This window comes from Cydia fagiglandana, chromosome 6 (genome assembly GCF_963556715.1).
Source record: "Cydia fagiglandana chromosome 6, ilCydFagi1.1, whole genome shotgun sequence".
NCBI lineage: Eukaryota > Metazoa > Arthropoda > Insecta > Lepidoptera > Tortricidae > Cydia > Cydia fagiglandana.
In genome coordinates, this window is record NC_085937.1 from 17,655,822 (window position 1) to 17,678,165 (window position 22,344).

A 22,344-nucleotide genomic window follows, 5' to 3' on the forward strand; every position below is an offset into this window, starting at 1 on the left:
GAGACTGAGACTACTGACTGTAGGTAACAAGTAAATGATTTCATAATAGCATTCTCTACCAGTCAACCATAAGGCTAAACAGAGATAGATATTAGAATGTTATGCATATTATACTAGACGCAAATGAAATTTTTTTTTTTTGTAATTGAGTAATTGATTTGAGTCAAACGGTCCTCGCTAGAGAGGCGGCCGTTTGCTCTTTGTTTCAGTAAGAGCTGTGTTGTTGGTAATGGATTGCGGTGTCTGTTTAGTGGTTTTGGACAGGTTCCCACAATAGCACGGGTGAACCTGCCCCAAGTTTTAGGTAGGGAGGTATTCGCTATAGGTAATATATATAACTGGTGTAGTATAAATGTTAGTTCACATTTATATTGGTTTGCCAGTGACGAATCGAAATAAGGGGTAAGAACAGCAATACCTGCGTGCGCGCAGGTGCGTGCGCTCCTTCAATGCCAATAATGAGAGCATTTGGATCGCATGTGGTGTAATTATTGAGGAATCTTGCATTGTTGTACACAATCCTTACCTCTTATCCTTGGGGATGATTTTTTTCACATTTGTATGTATTTTTATTTCAAATATCAAACTTGAAAAATACTACACAAGTATATTGGAGATTCTGAATTGTTTGGACTAACCTTAAAACTAATTTTAAATGTATGGTTAAATAAAAAGAAATGCCAAGTTAAACGAGACATTTGGACAAGAACTTGCCTAATGCTCTTTTCATAATAGCTTGTAACTTGAGTCATACAAGTTTAAGCTCTGATAAGGTACCTCTTCTAAACTACATACAACATACATGATGTCTTGAAACCGTAACATTAGTCGTATTTAGACATGAAAACATCCAGCAAAGAAGTTTACAGTACTAACTACACCTACGTACGATGATATTGTAAGTGACGATACCGATCCTTGTCTCTTTACAGCTTTAAATTAAACACATCCGACGAAGCCTCCGCTCCAATAGTCGACAGGTGGCTTTAAAAAACAACATATTCAATTTGTAGCTCTCGTGTTCCCGTTAAGCGAGGATAAGGGCTCGTTTCCTCCAATTATCCGCTTTCTAAAAACGGTCTGTCATACAACACAATACACGACACGTCAAATCGCAGCTGTTATAAACGTTATAATTTCATGCGTTTTTTCCATCCTTATAGGTCAGATTATGGATACATGTACCCTTTTGCCGTGTAGCTAGTTTTTTTTAATAACGGGACCGCAGTACGGTGCTGGCCAGGTAGCGAGACTCCTTTTGCTCCTGACTTTAGTTGAAACATATTTAAGAGCACTACTGATTTAATCTTGTGTTATCACACAACTAATACTTTTAGACAGTTTTGAGTTAACGATTGATTTGTGTTGATGAATCGTTAATATTCTTATACATTTGAAGAATAGATGTTTGTTTAACATTAACATAAATAATTAGTAATACTCGTGGCTGACTAAGCGATGTCTCCGGGCCCTTTCTACCCATAATGGTCAGCAATAAAAGTAACGTTACTTGAATAGGCACCCTCGCCTTTGTCCGCGGTGAAAGTGAAATGTCTTTATTGGTCCGGACCGTGCGGACAATGATGTCCTCGGAGTAGGTACTTGGGCAACCGATGTTTACCGTAAATAGGGCTACTTTTGAGAATAATATAACATTATCTATTTTTTGGCTTGGCTGTCCCCAAACTTGTGTTTTTTTCTAAGAAAAGTTCCAAGTTTGTGTAATTAGGTCCATGAAAGACGACATGCCATAGATTCCATAGGCGCTTAAGGGGCCCACTGATTAACAGTCCGCCGGACGGTATTGGCCTGTCAGTTGTTCGGAGCTGTCAAAATTTTGACTTTGTCAAAAAACTGACAGGCCGATACCGTCCGGCGGACTGTTAATCAGTGGGCCCCGTTAAGCAATACTTAGGTTTGTTATAGTACTTATTAGTGATCTCATGACTATCATGTTAGCATTAGCACATTGCGGTTTGAATTCACATTGTGGTTTTTTTCGCAGATGCGTGCAGGTGCAGTGATCTTCTTTTAGGTTGTAATATTAATAATACAATTGCATTCATATGTTCCTTACAAGGAACACAATTAATCTTAATTACCTTAATAATTTTATTAACATCATTTCAATTAACAGATTCAGATAGCCATTGTGAAGGTTTATCGTACACGGCGATACCATCGCCGTTAAAACTCTTAGGCATCTTATCGGCGCATCTCCGTTTTATATCCTTTTAACTTTATTATGGACAGTAAAACCACTTTTCATAAGACATACGCCACGCTAGGCGCGGCTGCGGTTACCGTCCTGGCATTTTAGTTTGTGTATTTTTATTTTTAAAATATAATGAAGAAATAGTCAAGTTGCTAGTGTCATATCACATATCATCTATTATATATTGCTGGTATCATTTATAGTTTCTGGCCACGCTAAGTTGTCTGCCATGTTTTGCTTGAAATACTGTCAGTATCAAATAGATAGTAACGTAAATATAACTGGAAATAATGATGTGTTCCCATATCTGCCCACTTATACTGTTATTATGTATATAGCTTTATAATTCTGACTGAACAGAGTTTTAAATCCGAAACGTTGCCATCTGATTATAGTTTTACACACAATAGTTTCACCGCTTGGACAGTCTCTTCGATTTGGTTTGATTGATCACTTATGAAGAAGTGTGACAGGTGTTCACTTTACAAAATCTCATCTGTATCTTATACCATACCGAAAAACTTCTAGTTCTTATTTGTGAACTTTTGTTGTAGTTTAGCTTTAGTCCAATAGTTCACAGCCTGTCATTAAATACCTTGTTTTAAATATACATGTACTTTTTGTTTATTAAGGCACAGAGGTGTTCCTGTGGCATGTGCGATTGACCGTGCATCATTCCTGTTGCGCGGTCGACCGTCTGCCGATGTGACGGAACGGATAGGATAGATATAGGTATAGTTTAATAGTTGGTATACATCACCCGCGCTGTTTTTATCTTTCTAGCTGTTTTAGCTACGTTTAAAACTGTTACATGATATTTTTTTTGCAGTCCAAGCTTTAAAGTTATACGGGTTTTTAACTTTTTAATAGGAATAAAATTTCATTCTTGTCTTTCTCCATATTTTTACATACACATTTATTATTATTATTTATTTACTAGAACGGCAGCTGTTGTTATTTGTATCCTCTACTAAACGTGATAGAATTTCAAAACTATCAATCAAAGAGTAATCAATTCAACAGCTAACAGTCCATCTATATTGTTTCTAAGATGGTTCGATGTCAGAATACTGATCAATGCTCCACAGGTGTTACATACCTACCCGTATAATCGTGTATGTTCCTCCTCAGTTAAGGTATATACACGCTAAACGCATCCATCACAAACATAGATTTATCAATACAATAACTGCCCATTGTTTCTCCGGGTTTCGTTATCAGAATACAGATGTTTCACAGAAATTATCACGATAAAAACAAATTTGACGAGCGCAGCGTGAACAAATGTTGAGGGTCTTTTGTTTTCTTTCTGTCAAAATAAATATACGGATTCAGGTCAGAGAATAACGTAATCTGTCGATTAGATGTTAAATATATTTCAACATAATCGAAAAAAAAACGCAAAGAAATTACGACTCTTTGTTTTAATCAGAAAGTTTAAATTTGAAAGGGTACTATTCAAGGTTACATTTAATGTCTGCCTTATTTGTATTAGTACTTTATTACCGAAGCTTGCATTATGTGTGGGTTAAATGGAATAGTGACTAAGGGAGCCTTAAAAAGGATGCACAGTTCGTTGGGTCTCGTTAGTGCGTGTGGTATTCAATACTGCGTCATGTAGGACGAGCTATGGCTTGCTATGGCGACGCGTGGTTTAATTACTTATTGTTGTCATTGTTCCGGGGATGGTAATGAATATCATTAGAAAGGTCAGTCGGGGCAATTGCGGGACTAGTATAACTAAGTACTTCAAAATGGTAGCAGTACAGTATATATTCATAGGAAAGTGCTCCCTCTATACTGGGACTTATATATATTGTATTCCTAGAGTAGTTACTCGAAAATTTTACCCTATATCTGCATTCATCCTGCCTATAAAATTATCTTACGATATACGAACAGATACCGGCATATAGCGACATTGTTTAATGTTGTTTTTTCTTTCTTTCTTTTACTTATAATTAGGCATACAAGCTCAAGTATATTGTTAGTTATAAATGAATATCAAATATTTAGGTTCACATCCAAGCATAATTAAAATTATTTAAAGAATATGAAACGTAAAGCTCGAAATAACTCAATTTGACATCCAGTCGTATCTAGACATGCAACCAATTAAAAACGAAGTTAGACTTGAGTCAGGCTTAAAATATCAATTAAAACGATTGTTTAATTTACGTCACTGAAATAGAAATAGAAGATGATAGCATAGACCACTCTGATGGTAGTGGTTTGATCAAAATGAGTCATGTATGTAATTAACTGACTAGGTATTGTAACACCTATTGTACCATTTGTACCTATGGCGGAATTGTTTTGCAAGTAAACCACGGAAGAAAGAATGCGCGCGCCGCCTTCTTTGTTTTGTGAAGTAAACATATTTAGGTATCTATTTAAGCGTTTTTTTAAACTGTAATTATGTACAACTTTAGATAGAAATGGATAGATAGATAGACAACTATACTTCGGCGAAAAAAAATTCCTTACTGGTATCAATAATTTCTCTCGCTAACCCAAGAGCAAGATTCTTCGCATCAGGTGGCTAGACCGCCATACTGGTTTCCTAAGCTAAAAGGCGGTATTTCAAAAAGAAAATAACTTAAAAATGGAACTTTAATTTTTGCATTAAATGTTCATTTCAGATACCGCTTTTTAGCGTATAGCAGGGCAGTATAATAGAAAGGTATTCATAATAGGTATGATAAAGAAAAAACAGACAACAATAAGTTATCCTACAAACTATAATCTCGTATCATATCGTTTCTGTAGCGTACAAATCGAAGTACACTTGAGGCCATTCGTGCGTAACGCAATGTGATTCACTCAGTGTTAGTTAATTCGTAACATAAATATTGTCGCTACAAGGTGACAGCTGTTGCAACGAAGGAGCGGTAAGTGGCTTTGTTTTTCTTGTATCAATTACTAAAGATAACATAGTAATTGTATTGTACAGTCACCGTTTATTAGTCTGAAGTGACCCTTTATTCGTGTTGTATAATAAACATAGAACGAAAAGTCTGCTGCAGTTACAATTTACAGAATTGCAATATTAGATCTGTTGGCAGGATTATTGAAAGATATGATCAATTATTCAGCTTGTAAGGACTAATATTCATTGCTACGTATACTCTGTTTTCATCAAAATAAAGTTTTGCAGAGTAAACGAACCAAATTCATCCCATCATTTACTCTGCAAAAAGACTCAAATTTAAAATAGGAAAATTTTGAATGGTGAGCCTTAAGTAACCTTCTGGAAACTTTTTTAAATCTTGGTACAGGAACAAAAAAGTACCTATACTAAGTAATTATTTGAAAACCCTGCAATCATATATGCCCTGTAATCCTATATAATATGTCGTTGTGTGCGTGCTCCCCAAAATATAAATAAATTTCATGACTTTGCATTGAATTTCAAAGCCAAATAATGACGTTTTAAAAACCGTGATTGTAAATTGTTTCATGTAAGTAAATGTTTCCCGGCTGGCAATTTTCGTCACGTCTGTCGCTCTGTTGCTCGCATTTATTTTAATGCTAATCGATATTGTCCACTTTTCAAATGCATAAATAATCACACACTTCGGTAAATTAGTTACACACACGCACATGTGGTAAAATGTTAAATTTTCATCATAACAAACTGTCTAAAAAGAATACATCCAAATAGAAGTTACGTCCTTTTACATAGTAAGCGAGTAGGCACTCCTACCTAACTGAAGAGTGTTAACGCCTAGCGACATTAGCTCCACATTATGTCAATTGTAAAAACGATTAGGCAGGAAGTAACCTTGGAGTAAAATTGTTTTACGACACGTAAACGATCACCTTGGACACTAAATACGACAGTTAGTGGTCAGTAATTTCCAAAGCTGCTCTAGTGGCATTCACACATGGTCAATTTTAACACCCTTTTAGCTTATCTGATGTCCATGCAGATATCAAAGTCATTATAACACTTTAAACTCTCGCGTTTTGTACACATATTTAATTACACAAACGGGTCTACCGCGGTAGAATTTCATTGTTTTTACCTTAAATTCCGACGCTTCAGCTGAGTTGCGTGCTGCTGTGGTCACGGAAAGACAGACGTCCCAGCAAATATCAACGGAAATATAAATAAAACAACACTACCTAAACAACCCGAAATTCGTTTATAAAAATGTGTGGAATTTAAGGTATAAACAATGAAATTATATCGCGGTAGACCCGTTTGTGTAATTAAATATCAAAGTCATTGTTAAGGCTTCCATATTGTAGATTGATTCGATAATTTATTGCAAATATGATCAATGTATTTGTAGGTGCATTGCTAAAAACGATTAGTTCTATTATGTCTAACAACCCATCCCATACAAACGTAAATATTTATGCGATTTACGCATGTGATGGTAGTCAAAAATGGATCTCGACAAAAAAGCAAAAAGATGACTTAAAGGCCAGAATCCTTTCCAATTATCATACATAAATAGACAACGGGTTAATCTGTGTAAGTTAATATTGAGATACTTATTCATGCAATATCATTTTTCTATACAAATCCATCTTGCGTGACAAAATCAAGGCTCCCATGCCTATTAATATCGTAACATTTTCCATTCCAAAACTGTCACTACAAACAAACCCGTCTACTGTCACTGACACAACGGATGAACTATCGATCACGGCTAAAAATACCTACTGGAAATTGGTTTTCGTTGACCCGAATGTGGCCCGCCGCCTTTGAAATCGCATTATCTTTTATCCATGGATCTATCTGCATACATGCTTTGAAGAATATCTTTTAACACACCAGTATTTAAAGAATACAGACATTTCTAAAATAAAACTATTGAAATGGATTATATCGCGTATAATGAATTCATAGTACATCTCGACGTTTCGAACCCTTTATAGCGTTCGTGGCGAAGACAATAAGATAGACATATCTGTTTTTTTGTATGCCACATATTGTTCTTTCGCGCTTGAACAGTAGTTACCCTTACTGAATGGACGAGATGTGGCCGATGTGGGTTCGTATTTAGGTCACCGAGCACACGTGTTACGGGCAGACGTGTTTTAGTTGTAGTGTTGAGAGCCAGCATCACTCAATGGATGACATCATATTGTTTATAACAATAGTGTTTAGTTTTATGAGCGGAATTATTAATACAATTCGATTTTTTTAATGACACTTGGGATGGAGAGCGTAGCTACTTAGCGGCCAGCAAACCTTAGACAATGTATACTTGAAGAAATACACGTTTCTGCAGAAAACTAGCATAAATGATTTTATTATTACACTTGCATAATTATATTAGCATGTGAACTAATGTTTCATTATACAATGATTATAAGAAGCATTACACAGTTTGCCCCAAATGCCAGGAAGGCAAACAAAAGCATCAAAGACTGCATTAGCATAATGCAAGAATGAAGGCCCTAGACCCGTGGAAAGCGTGTAAAAATGGAAAGGAAGTGACATAATAATAGCTTTACTACTCTAGTGATGTAATATTATGCTAGAAGCACGTATAATGAACTATAATGTAGCCTGTAGGTACATGGAAACACTAGACTTGGAAACAGTTACTACCTACTTTTGAAGTTTGCGTGTAAACGGACAACTTATTCTACGGTTCGAAAAGTGTTGTCTGTAAGACACTCGTGCTAACATACTGCCTTCTTGGTTTGTAGTGGGCTGTCCCTGTGGATGGTATGGCTTACGGTCATACGGATAATTTCTACTTGTCTCTAGAGACAAGTTACTAGGAACCATTAATTTTCCGTACCTGTATACGTCTGTACTTCGTTCGTATCAACTTTTCATGTTGCATTCGTCAACAAACTGCTAATACAGCTTACAGTTTTAATGTACAAATACGTGGTACTATATTATTGCTATTGAAAGTTTGATTTGAGATTCTTGTATTCCTATTATATACTTTAGCTTTAGGTACACACGACTTTGACATTTCGTTGCCTCTTCCTTTTTTAATGCTCCGTCTTAAACGCTTTGACGAATTTTGATCCAAGGCACAAGCCGAGTTAGTTTACAATTTGGGTCAAGGAACCTTATTATGTTATTATATAACTTGGTCTAAACGCTATTTGTCGTTTAACTGTTTAATTAAGATAATAATCGTTGACAATAAAACTGGTTTACACTTACTTCTTTCTTACTTTACCTCAGTTTTTCTTCTGTTTCCTGCGCAAAGGTCGTATACAAACATCGGATTCTTGGGGGCAAATTGTATGACGGGTAGGGATCCCGTCATAAAATTTGCCCCCAAGAATCCGATGTTTGGTCGTATATTAATACAGATTAAACTAAAATACAGCCTTTAACTTTAGAAAATGGTTATTTGCGTAGTTTGGTGCTGCGTGTCTTTAATTCGCTGTTGCCGTGCTCCCGACGCCGCGGAGATGCCAAGGCTCTATTTACATCTAGTTCTTCTACCCATAATTACTGGTAATGTATATTTATTTAAATATTTTATTTAATTGCACGTAAGAAGGTCACAATGACTAGGGGATTTGATTATAAGATATGATACGGATGTAAAATAACAAAAAACCGGGCAAGTGCGAGTCGGACTCGCGCACGAAGGGTTCCGTACCATAATGCAAAAAAAAAACAAAAAAAAAGCAAAAGAAAGAAACGGTCACCCATCCAAGTACTGACCCCTCCCGACGTTGCTTAACTTTATTTTATTCTGTTTTTAGTATTTGTTGTTATAGCGGCAACAGAAATACATCATCTGTGAAAATTTCAACTGTCTAGCTCTAGCTATCACACGCTTCGTGAGATACAGCCTGGTGACAGACAGACGGACGGACGGACGAACGGACAGCGAAGTCTTAGTAATAGGGTCCCGTTTTACCCTTTGGGTACGGAACCCTAAAAAAAGTCATGTCTTCATGGTCCAGATTGAAAAAATAAAATGAAAACACTGCAATTAAGTGCAAAAATAAAAAAACAATCATCATTTTACCAACATTTACATAGTGCTAATTGCTTCATTAATTTTATAACATCATCTTATCACACTTTAATCGTGGCATATTAAAGTAATTTTAGGTACCTACAACATGTAGCATATTACATAAATCAAATAAAATATCATTTATTATCAGGCAACTAAGGCCCATAGATACATACCTTACAAACTAACATACATACAATAGTAAAATCTTACAAGCTAAAAAAATATTTCGGCGACTCAGTAATTGTGTCGCATGTTCCGGTGTAGGTTTTGGCAGATTCCCACGGAACCGCCGAAACACCACACCCTTCGGCCAGAAGTCCGCGCTCGCGATGGTTTCCAGCAGCGGACATAGACTGTCGTTTCTCATATAGGTACAAGTTACAAGTTCATTTAATAGGAATATTCCTAAACTGTCCATAAAATCATACCTGCTTCATACCAGCATATCATACAGTTAATGCACTATGCACTTACGTTACATCGATAACATTCATCACGCACCGGATATATTTACTATATTTTCCGTCATACGTCGGCATCGTACATTTACATAATAACTAGAATGAAGGCACGGATCGGAAAAGGCCAATTGTGAGTCAGGCGTGAGATCAAAGTGACATCAACACTAACCTATACCAAGTTTTCACCGCAGCTAAATATAACTGTGAGTGGGTGTCTGTAGCTATTACTGTTCGGGTAATTGAATTTAAAGTAATTGGACCATATCCCACACTGTTAACCGTCCATCGGTGGACCTTATTACAAAAGGCATAAGGTCGACCGATGGTCAGTTAACAGTGTTGCTGTTTGTACAAAGAGCGGTCGACATAATTGGTTTATAGTAGACTTTATATCGATGGAGTTAATGATTAAGAATGGTCAGTCAATTGTGTCCATAGTAGTTTCGTGTGTAGGTTTTGTTTTGACATTGGGTTGAGGAATGCTCTTCTTTTATTTTTGATCTATAAATAGACATTGGTCGTACTTATAATTAAGCTAATAGATCTAATCTTTATCAAACAACAAAAAGTTCAAAATAGAAATTGTCTTGTAATGAGTTTGCACTCTTTCGTTACTAGTATTAGTTTAAGGATAAGGTTATTGACCTGGTTAAACGTGTGCTTTTAAGTAAACCACACCCTTGTCTGACCACATGAGGTGGAGATAAATCTGGTGCGTTGACATACGGACGGCGCACGCGACCCGCGGGCGACGCATCGGCGCGGGCGCACTTGCAAATTGTTCGTAATGGCGCGGTGTTCACAACGCGTGGTAACAATAGTCTCGGCTATCAAAAATTGAAGATCTCTGTCCATAACTGTTGTGTTGCCGTCGTATTGGAGTTAGTGATATGGAGATACACGAATTTTGATCAATGAAATTTGCGGTAGTTCCCAATGCAAAGGTAGATTTACTCGTCCAGACCGACACGCAAAATATGACGTCGACAACTGTCATTTCTTAGAATTTTCTGTCAAACATTTCATTGAATGATATAACGCAAACAACTTAGCGGATCATAGCTAAAAGCCCAAAAAGTACTGAACAGATTTTCATGCGGTATTCACCTATCAATAAAGTGATTCTTGAGGAAGGTTTAGGTGTATAATTTGTTAACCCGTGCGAAGCCGGGGCGGGTCGCTAGTACATATTATAATTAAGAAGGCATATCGCCAACATCCAAAAAGTTAGGTATCTGCCTTTCTGTCGCTCGAATATAATAGAGAGGCAGATAATGATTTTGATGCCCTCTGATGGACTTTGAGTTGACATTTATACTGGTCATCATGAGTCTAAATTGTGACCAGTACTCAATACAAATAACAGGAACAATCGCATGCGCAACATGCTCATGAACTGCATTACCTTCATAAACAAAAGTTAACCTTACGTTTACCAATTTAAGGTGTAAATTACATTGATAGAAATCTGTTAAAGTTTTCGCCAACGCCCGTGGCGTGACTTTACGGAAACAATAGCTTACAAAACGCAATTGAAGTAAAAATCAATGTGAGAGCTAAATTATATAAATTACAAAGAAAGTAGATTTAAATAAATCGATGCGAGAGATTGACGATTAAATTCCAAGTGGGGGGGTGTGGAGGTATTTCTGGTTGTTTATTACATACTTACTGGACTCCTATGGTAGAGCCACATGTGGCAAACGTTGGCCGTTTTAGATATGCTATTCATGTCATGGTCATAAGAATTTATATCAAATCAGTTTCGTCATTGTAGTACCTATACAAAATACAAACACTAATAACTTAAAAAGTAATTTGTTAACTCTTTTACCTAAGCTTTCAGGGCCGTAGCTCAATAAGATTTATAGACAAAATTTACAGTCGAAATGGAGATAAAACGTATAAGTACTGACAATTATAAATCACATTATGTTCATTAAAATACAAAAACATATATGTCATAGTAAATGAAACAGCGGTTTTTTATGCATTGTAATTTTTCTAATGTTTCCCGCGAAAAATTAACAATTGCCAAAACAACAGAAACCACAAACAACATTGTAAAATTTGCCAAACTTACATTGTATAATAGGTATCAAACCTTCAAAGCTCCTTATAATCGCAATCGTAAAAACCACGCACCATAAAAAACTCGAGCTTTTAAAAAAATCGCATTAACAAAACGCTGTCAACTTTACATTATACCGTACAAAGTTGTTCATAAACTGTATGACGCAAGCTTTCAGCCTGAAAGTGGAGCATTGGCAAAAGCTCGCCCCTACGGCGTAGCTGCTAGTGCTGCTACGCGGTGTAGTTAGTGTCGCTCGAGCCGCGCTGCCGCACGCACGTTTCCGCGCCGCGCGCTTTGCACGCTTACGACTTCGAACTTTTTAAATGGAAAACTAAGCTTCCTTCAGTTTAAATTGAATAATGATATAAACATTTGGAATTAGATTTCATTGCGTATGCGCCCAGTGTTATAATTATTTAGTAAATTTTCGAACAAACTGACGATTGGAAAAAGGAACCGTGATCCAAAACGTGCACCCCAGTGTTATATTACTTAGAAAACTCGAATGTAACTGACTTTAGAAACGAACGTGACAAGCATCCCAGTTTTTTAATTTTCTTTTTTCAAAAATTTCCTGACTTTCAAAAGTAACAGTGAAAAAGACCTCTGACTAAGTGAGTGTAGTGTTGTGGACATGGCGGTATCTAGTCGCCAACATTAACCGGTACGCTGAGCTGGAGGCCCGGGGGGTCCGCGGGGCCCGCCGGCGCCAGTTCGTCAAGGGCTGGAAGAAGACCATGGGGGTCATATCCAAGACCTTCGGCGTCGTCTTCAGTCTGTAAGTTATCAGAAGTATCTAAAACGTAGTGAGGAGGGATTGGAACCCAAGGGGTCCGTGTGACCCACTGGCGACAGTTCGTCAAAGGTTGGAGAACTATGGGGATAATATCCAAGACCGGCGTTTAATCAGCAGTCTGTAAGTCCACCAGAACTTTTGTCGTAAAGTTATTCGTATTCTTAAATAAACCATTTAGTTTTGATGGAATCAAATTCACTGTTTAGGGAAATTTGATCTTGATAGCGTAATTTTGGTGTGCTCTAACAGAAATTAGAAATATACAGTATATATCAAAACGAAAGGCAAAGAAAGAGACCCATTAATGTTTAGGTCATACTGAGCAAGTTTTACTATGGGACCAACCCCGAAAAAGCGGAAAAAATATTGGATGTTTCATACATTTTGCTGGTCTGATGTTGAAATTTCCTATGGGAGAGTAAATTTTTTTTCTGCGTTGGGGTTGGTCCCATAGTAAAAGTTGCTCAGTATGGCCTTAACATTAATGGGTCTCTTTCTTGGCTTTTCGTTCTGATACATACTGTGGTCTTATGTGATTAAGGGCAGGATGCATCAATCACATTTGAAGGACCGACTGACGACGACGTTCATATTGATCTGGAACTTAACCTTCTCATCACATAAAAGGAATTGCCTTATGATCACCGAAAATTGACTTCTTCGACCATACAAGCAACGTTCATCTGTCAATCGTTTTTTCTCCTTACATATGTAAATAAACAGCTACCGTCATAATTCATCGTAAAGATCCTCATTTGAAAAACAAACAATAGCCGTTCTAAGCTGTCAATCAAAATTATCATAGCGTTATAATTCTGGTAAGCATTTTGACGTCTAACCTTAGTTACACAATAAAGTAAGAAAGCTATTTTTAAAGTGTATCGTCCCAATTTATCAGCGAAACGTAGAGGTAATAAAGAGTTACCCGGTTTAGTTTAGCCGCTTGCGCAAGTGTTCCTATTCGCACGATGCGCTGTCGCTGCGCGTGCGCTGCGTGAGGTGCGTCCGACTGACAGTACTGCAATTCGATTTGTAGAGAATGTAATATGTTCTAGATATTTTTACTTCTATAAAATTTATAGAAACGACACTTATGTTATGACATACTGAGCAACCTGTACGCGTATACGTTCTTTATAGTATTTCAAACCCAAAGACAAAAGTAATTTTAGACCCAGTGGTAAAAAAACTCAGTAGTAAGATAATGAGAGCCCGTAACCTCAAGAAGTTCAGCCTAACACTTAGTGTTGTTCTAGATACCAAATACTTATTGCAAAAACTACACCAAAATATTGCATGTGAACGAAAACAGTTTTAACTAATCAGTTGCAGGATCGGGTCTGGATTATCCGTAGAAGCAATGCAAGCAATTGTCTGTCTGCGCAGCGCCATTTAAGGCCCCGCACCCTTTTTAGATCTACCTGCCTAAAGAAAAGGTTCTAAACATACCCCTTCTAGGCTTATCTGGCCCTGCCGATATCATGTTGCCATGTCATAAACTCATAAATCTTTATGACTTAAATTTTATTGTAAACAATATTTATAAAATTTTACAGACATTGTCATTATATTACAGCATAAACACATTATCTCACGATATCTCGCTCATCTGCAACTCTGCAGTGCCAAAAAAAACATTAACATCATCCGGTATTCATCCCTATGCACACTATACACACTATGACTGTTGTAAAATAGAGACTTCCAAAGCTGCTTAACACTACATCATTTTTAACTCAACACAGTGGCGCTCAAATACCTCAGTATGTTTTCTGACTGGCTGTAGGTAGAGGATATAATCTAATTAAAATCTCTACCTCTCATTAAGCGTCTGAAAGTTCCATAACAGTAGTATTTGTCTTCAGCTTCCATGCCTCCCCGCTAGTTATTTCCTATAATAAATCGAATTTATAAATGTCTTCTTAATTGTCTGCTTTTGAGTTCTTAATACGCTTCCTTCACCCCTACTTAGTCATTACACGGTGGTGAAGCGGAATTGCTAGCCATGCTAGAAAGAGCGAATTAAAAGAAAATTCTCCACTACTTCATTCCAAGAACACTGAGAGAAAAATCATCACCAGGAATTAAAAAAACAGTTCTGTACTGGGGGAAAAAATGAAGTTTTTGTAATAATTATGGACGTTTCACTATTTCTGTAAAGTTTATTTATTTCTACAAATAGCTCAGTAATCCCAAATATAATTTCATCAAACAGATAATAGAAATTGCAAGAACTAATAGAAATTACAAAAGTCAATTTGTTCCTATTAGTTAACTCTCCTTGTCCCCGGATTAAGTTTATTTTTGTAATTCTAAGTGTATTTTTGTTGTACTTTTCTCTCAGCGAAGCTTCTCAAAATAATGTCACGTCGGACGTAAATCATCCGCAAGTCGGAAGTGCGTAAAATAACTCTGTTAGGCGCAAGAGCATAACAAATGTGTTTACGCTCATGTCTCCATTCATTCGCTTCCGGCTCTCTCGGGCTTTCCTATTGGGTTATGCAAAAATGACGCCATGCTGATCTTACCATTAATCTGTCGCGGTTGTCATTGTTCCTGTAATTAATGTGTTCTCACAGCTCTCGCTCTCAGCTAGTCGAGTGTTTGTCACACGTTTAGTTAGTCTTCATTATCTAATGCATAATTATTTGCAGCGGCCTTAACCATTTAGATGAGAAGCTCCTGGCGGTGGATCTTTGCGAGGCCCTTGTCTTTTGTGTTAAATAAAATCTAATTGAACTGTGGTGCGAGAGACTGTAAGAGCGAGTGAATAAGGCTGCCACATTATATTATTTATGAACATAAAAAACAAATATGTTCTGCCCTGCCCGTGAAAATTAAAAACACTATTGCCAAATTATTTTTAGGAATTTGAAGTGTTTATGGCATAAATCAGAATCGTAGAAGTGGAATTACTAAAGATGCATTATTAATGCTTTGTTTTGGACAAACTCTATAAACTTAAAAAGAACACCAAGTCCAATACCTATTCTCCTGTAGGTACATCACAGTATTCAAATCCTATTCCTTGTTATCTTCCACTTCAAAGTTCAGTAACATCACAAGTTCATATTCATCTCAACCACTCGACGTCTTTCATAGCCCTTTCATCCCGTCATTACTGTCATGCATTATAATTAAAGCAATTATTCCGCGACGTCTGGATACGATAAAATGATAAAATCTATTCGGTGGTCAAGGTACCGGTGACCCTTATTGTGTGCAGCGAAGGACGCATCCTCCCCACTTTGGTAACTATTCGTAAACTTTATTTCAAAGGCAATAGAGTCCACCTATGGACAATTAATAATAGTACTAGTAGTGTTAATTCCTGCGTAATTACTGCAACAATACGTTATTATACCAACATTAACACAGAAGCGCGGAAAAATTGCGAGTTAACACGAGATGTTGATTATTATAATTGAAAAAAAGGGGAATTGCAGTAGTGATATGATATGGTGTAATTAAAGCGCTGGTGGCCTAGCGGTAAGAGCGTGCGACTTGCAATCCGGAGGTCGCGGGTTCAAACCCCGGCTCGTACCAATGAGTTTTTCGGAACTTATGTACGAAATATCATTTGATATTTACCAGTCGCTTTTCGGTGAAGGAAAACATCGTGAGGAAACCTGCATACATCTGCGAAGAAATTCAAAGGTGTATGTGAAGTCCCCAATCCGCATTGGGCTAGCGTGGGGACTATAGCCCAAGCCCTCTCGCGCTCGAGAGGAGGCCTGTGCCCAGCAGTGGGACGTATATAGGCTGAGATGATGATGATGATGATGGTGTAATTATTAAAAAGGGGTCATCCATTAATTACGTCACACGAAATTCTAGGTTTTTTGACCCCTCCCCCCCTCCTTGTCATACTTGGTCACATTTGGCAAACCCCTCCCCCCTAGTGTGACGTCACATTTTTTCTACGAAATCGCCAAATCGAATTAAGTAAGTACCTAAGTATTATTAATATTTTATCAAAATAATTTTGACGATATAAATATTAGTAATTTTATAACCCAAAACTGCTTAGGAAAGAAAATTAAACGAACAAAAACGATATCGTTTTAAAAACTTGTTATTTAAATGTACAGTGAATAAAATAATTAAAAAAAAATTTCGGTTACTGATGAAGTTAAAGTGACGTCACAAAGTTTGTGTCTCCCCCCCTCCCCCATGTCACAATATGTCACATTTTCTTGACTCCCTCCCTCCCCCTAAACGTGTGATGTAATTAATGGATGACCCCAAAGACACATTGGATTGAAACAAATACGTGCAACTCATATAGATGACTTTAATGTATGGTACAGATACTGGTCCAAGAAATTTGAATAGACACATACTTAACTATCCACGCTTGAGCAAATTAGTAGAGTAAATGTAGAACGTACTCTTTCACTAAATACATGTGTTGGGTTTGTAGGTAAAAATATTTGCAATTTCAAAAAGGCTTAAGTACCATAACTTTTCCTCCGAATTAAGTCCCAAAGTCCCAATTAATTAAATTAATCCTACCGCAAATGAAAGTTATGCCTTAAATAGCTAAAGCCTGATCGATATCTCAGCAAGCGTATAATTTAGATCGGGATAGACAGCGGTGACGTCACCGGCGCGCGCGCCGGCTCAATTGACCTGCCAGTTCCGCAAATGTGGATTTCACTCCTTGCTAGCTTAATGGGAACTGATTTGTTTGACCATTGTTGCTATTGACTCTAGTTTCTCTAGCGCTTACTTGAAATGAAGGACCATAGATTTACATAGGGTCCTAATACATAATAACAGTCTTAACCTCCTAGGCCCTGCGTACAATTTTTTGTACATATTACATATTTCAAAATCTATTTTGAACTTTTATTATGTAACTAAGGATTCCAATTTCAAAAACAAAACATTACCTTCTGGGTCTCTGGAGGTTAAGGAACTATGAATTATTTTGGCGACAAAACAGTTTCTATGGAATTATCTGCTCAAATGTAAGATTCAGCTGTCCCGGAATCACAGGACTCAAAATGGAAAGACTGCCTTTGTCATTAGGAATTTAATTTAGAATACTAGAGCATGACTTTTTTGGGACCATCTTCCTTAACAGTCGCTTGTCCATCTAGACTATTCCAGACAGAAATGCCATATATTTCACTATCCAATTCCTTTGACATCCTCCGAAACCATTAACGATACAGTATCATTTAGAATGGGTTTACATAATAGCAATAGTACTTAACAGCCGCGGCCAAAGCCCCACCGCCTCGTGCCTTCCCATAAAGCCTGATTAATCTGAGCCATTATGATAATGCTACGGTTTCCTGAGCAATTAACTTGCCAAGTAAAGTTCAGCAACATTTCAAATACCCTTTGCCCTTAACAGTTTCAAGTTTCTAAACAAGACTATTTTTAAAGCGTGAAATGTTACAGAATTCGATCGATAAGCCTATCTTCTTTATTCGGTGGGGGCGGGACAAGGACGGTGATATTTAGGTCGTCCATGGGCCTGTTGAAATATATTAAAGCGGCACAATAATCATTAGGCCGGAGCAACGCGGACATTAAATAAATAGCTCATGTCCAACAAATTGTAAACTGGGGGACAAAAATAGGATACGCCTTTCGGCTTACCAACGGAGAGCGCGCACTGCATCCTTTGGATCAAATCCTGATTTTAACGCTACGTCTTACGTAGGCGAACAACGCGCGAACGCGGCGCGGCGCGGCGCGGCGAAAGCGGCCGCCGCCGCGCCGCGCCGCGCCGCGCCGCCTGACATTCGCGTGCAAATCGCGCCGCACCGCGTTCGCAACGAGATCGCTTACGTAGGACACTTCTATGGGCATCAAAGGATTGATTTCGCCGCGCCGCGCCGCGCCGCGTTCGCGCGTTGTTCGCCTACGTAAGACGTAGCGTTAGACGAATAATAACAGAAAAACCGCGCATTAAGAAATAGAGTTTATATTGGTCAAATAGTAACTGTTTTCGTTACCTGGCATATGTACCCAATATTCGTAAATTTTCAAGACACGATTTTCTGCAACTTTTTGAAAAAGAAAATAATAACTATGATTTTGAATCCTGACCAATTTCAATTTTTACTCATTCGCCATATATTCTGGCAATCTTTAATCTCTGCAATAACGCGTGCTAGAGGGGTAACAAATGGCACAACATTTTTTCTTTAAATATAAATAGATATTTTAAATTAGTCAACTTGCCTGCATCTGAAGGAGAAAATATGTATGCATATTTATGAAACTAATTACGATGACCTCACAGTTGCCATTTACACGCATCGACACATTTACCAGCCCACAAACAAACACAATTCGCCTCGCCACTTCAGACTTACTATTTGTGTTGAAATTGCATCAAATGACTAATAAGCATAAGGAAATGGGAATATTCCCAAGGAACATAGGTACCTCAAGGTGCCTATTGTCCAAGATCTTGCGGTAGCAGTAATGACGTGTAGAGGTATTCGCGGTCTCATTACCCTTCGGTTCCCGTTGGTTCCAATCTTTGAAATCTATGGGTGGCGAAATAAAATTGTCGATTTAAACATTTTATTAGGAACGTGCAAGTGCAAGCGCAATCTTATTTCACTGCAATCGCACAGCGGTCACACGTGCAGGTATCGTTGAAAAACCTCATCAATAATAGTAAATTTGCAACGAAATGTACAACTAAAAACCTGTTTAAATATAGATCTGACACACATGTGTACAAATACAAAGTGCAAACAAAACCCTTTGCCTCTATCTCGGATAAGAAACGGTTGCCGCGTACCCAGACCATTGTACTTAGGATTTGTCCGATTTCTGGAAGGCGGCGGCGATCAAAAGAATCGGCCGCCCTCCATTATGCGCGAGCGCACGCCTTGTTCATAAACATCTATACACTTTTCCACCTTATTCCCATTGCAATAAGGTTGTGTACATTTATTTTAACGATTCTAGGGTGATAAAGTAGACTGTAACACCAAAAAGTCTTACATGCATTTGAGAGACAAACATTGATAAACTATTTCTCTTTTAACTTTAGGAGAAAGCAATAAAATGATTCTCCTTTGTCGGAATATAATAAAATAAATATATAAAGTAGTTAAAACTCAACAAAAGCTCCCATAAGCTTTTTATCTCACATAAAACAATACGTTAGGACTATATAAAAACTAACAGTGACTACTTATGATTATCATTAGCTAAACATTCATAACATAACGATAATCAGTGAATGCAGCGGACAAAGGTTACTTTAACGGCTTAAAATAATTGACTATTACAAAACAAATTGAACGGAAGCGGATAAATAAAAAATAAATACAAAAATCTAGTTAACACGAAATAATACCAATAACATTAATCCCTATAGAACAGAGGTGTGGTTTATTCGCCGGTATTGGTTTTAAATTATCGATAACAGGGACGGACCTTAAGTTTTTATGGGTATCGTAAATCGTTTTACTTTTTAAGACGTATTCCGTGCTCCCATATCGTTATAGTCACGGGGCTAATCAAACCGTCGTAAACCGTAATAGTTCGCCGGTAATCGGTGGATATGGGAATCGACTATTGTCGGAAATCTCGATACGATCTACAGCTTTCATTGACATTACTTCTTATTACAAGCATGTGCTCAACGCAAATGACACTTTGTTAGGTTTCACTAAAGTCTAAATTTGTAGTGCGCTCTGAGCCAAATACGAGATAGCTGAACGAACTGCTAGATTAACTAAAAAGCTAACTTAAAAATCTAGTCCAATCAAACAAATCCCGACTCTATAGCTTTCAAAATAAGGTTTATGCGAGTGTGTATTGATATTTGTAATCCGTTGCGTTAGGATTAGGATCGGTCGTCACGTTCTGGACAAACACCATGTTACGGATTACACAGCGTGTGGAGAATCGATGTTTTCGTGCGTGTTGTTTTACCACACTATATTAGATTTTTTCTTATTGCTATCTCCGATTAAATACTAGTTTACGGTCATAAGTTCGACCATGTGGTTGTTTAAAAAAATACATCTTGTGAATAGAGTTAAATTGTTTCTAATACATAAATTACCGAGATGTTTAGTATCCTTCTATCCTTTTGCTTAGATCAACATTTTATAAACCACAAAATATTAGCTGCTTAATTCAACAGGCAGGCCTTTCATGTGTTTATCGACACAATAATATCAATTTTCTATATATACCGAAGAATGAGAGACAATTAACAAAACTACATATTTTTCACCGGATGGACTCATCGGAAGATCAGCGCTGGAAATCGCCAGCAACATGCTGAGGTGAGACCATTTCGTGGCACTTTCTCCTTTTTTTATGTTTCTCTGCTTGTATATATAATTTTCTATTTTGTGTATGTGCTCACGAATAATAATATTTATATTCTATTCTATTCTATTCTATATTTGTCTAAAACCGACCAAGTCAGGCCGCGGCGGCATATTTTCACACATTGCTAAATATCTCAGCACAAAGGTAGATAATACAGAGCGTCCCTCGCCAAGGAGGACGGGAGGACTAGTTACTAGTTACTATTACAATGCCACCTGGTAGCCCACTACGAAACGTGCGTTCAACCTTCAATACAAGATTCTTCAACGGGTTTGTTGAATGGAGCCAATGTTTGGCCCCGGACAACCACGGGGAATTTTGCGATCAAATCGGTTTTGTTTACTTGTTACCTAGATATGTATTTTAGTATTTAGGCCCTAAGAAGAGATCTTGTTTGTGTTATAATTAATTTACAAATATTTTAGGACTTTTAGGTAATTCGGGACGCTTCCAGGTACCTCTTACCCTAACCTACAATTACTTATGTACAAATGTACTTGAAATATTTAATTTATGGCCAAGTGCAAGACTCCGAATACTCCGATCGAGTATAGCAGTGGATTTGTGTAAAATAATAACATACACACTTTATTTTAATTATCAATGCCATGATAATCGCTTGAAACTAAAACTTATCTGCAATAAGTAAGGTCGTTACACGAGCTACTCGGTTTATATGCCCTCAAAAATAAGGTATTTAATTTTAGCACCTAACATTGCGCCTTTCTACATGCACATTTAAACTGGCTGTTAAGTTACTATATGCACTAACATGACTAACAATGCTGCATTTGTAAACAGGGTAAGACGCGATGATGAGTCATCACAATTAATGACGCAGATAAGCGTCATAATTGAACGTTTAAGATTGTCTATCTTTGCGGCGACATGCCTCGAAATGGTAGTAACGTGCGTCTATTGCAAATTATTCGAATTTAAAGTACTCTCTGTAATGAGATTGTACTTGAATGTAAACTCGTACGGTTCCTTCAATGCAAAAACGGACTTGAAGTAGCTTAAATTCTTCAAATGCATCCTTTATGTTTTCATTTTTACTGAGCTATGTGAAAAACTTCAGGTCAGAGTTTCAATTGTTTTAGGGATTATTTTTAGTGAAAAATACTCGTATAGTAACAGCACCAGTCATGGGACATTTAAGAGGGAATTTGGAGTATTTTTGATATTTCCCTAATACATGTGAATGGTCTACCGCTTAGCGTATTGAAAGATGAAAGTCCTACCCGTCTTTCATGTTTCAGGCGTGTTGTATCAAAGATACTGCAATGAGTTTCCACATACTTAACAAATTAAAACTATGCTATTTTTCTCGTCATGGACACCAAAGCTCCAGTAATGGGCCCCCCAGTAATGGGCACTGCTCTATCAGTATAAAATATTGAAATAGGTCATCAGATCTGGTCCATGTTATCATAATATTGCATTATCATCCGATTTGCATATTTAATTACGAATACAAAATTTCAACTCAATCGGAAAACGGGAAAGTGGCT

At 37.3% G+C, this 22,344-nt stretch overlaps 1 protein-coding gene across 5 annotated transcripts in view; it reads left to right on the plus strand.

The window, feature by feature from the left end:
* The window catches only part of LOC134665392 (E3 ubiquitin-protein ligase HECW2), a 130,642-nt gene that overhangs the window by 83,776 nt on the left and 24,522 nt on the right, over positions 1 to 22,344 (plus strand). Inside the window, exon 1 of one of the 5 annotated variants that reach the window (XM_063522328.1) lies at positions 12,002 to 12,490. The exons of the other annotated variants lie outside the window; for them this stretch is intronic. Coding sequence (XP_063378398.1) covers positions 12,450 to 12,490 — 41 coding nt within the window. The 5' untranslated portion in view covers positions 12,002 to 12,449. Of the gene's footprint in view, positions 1 to 12,001; positions 12,491 to 22,344 lie in introns of those variants that run through there. 5 annotated transcript variants of the gene reach the window in all.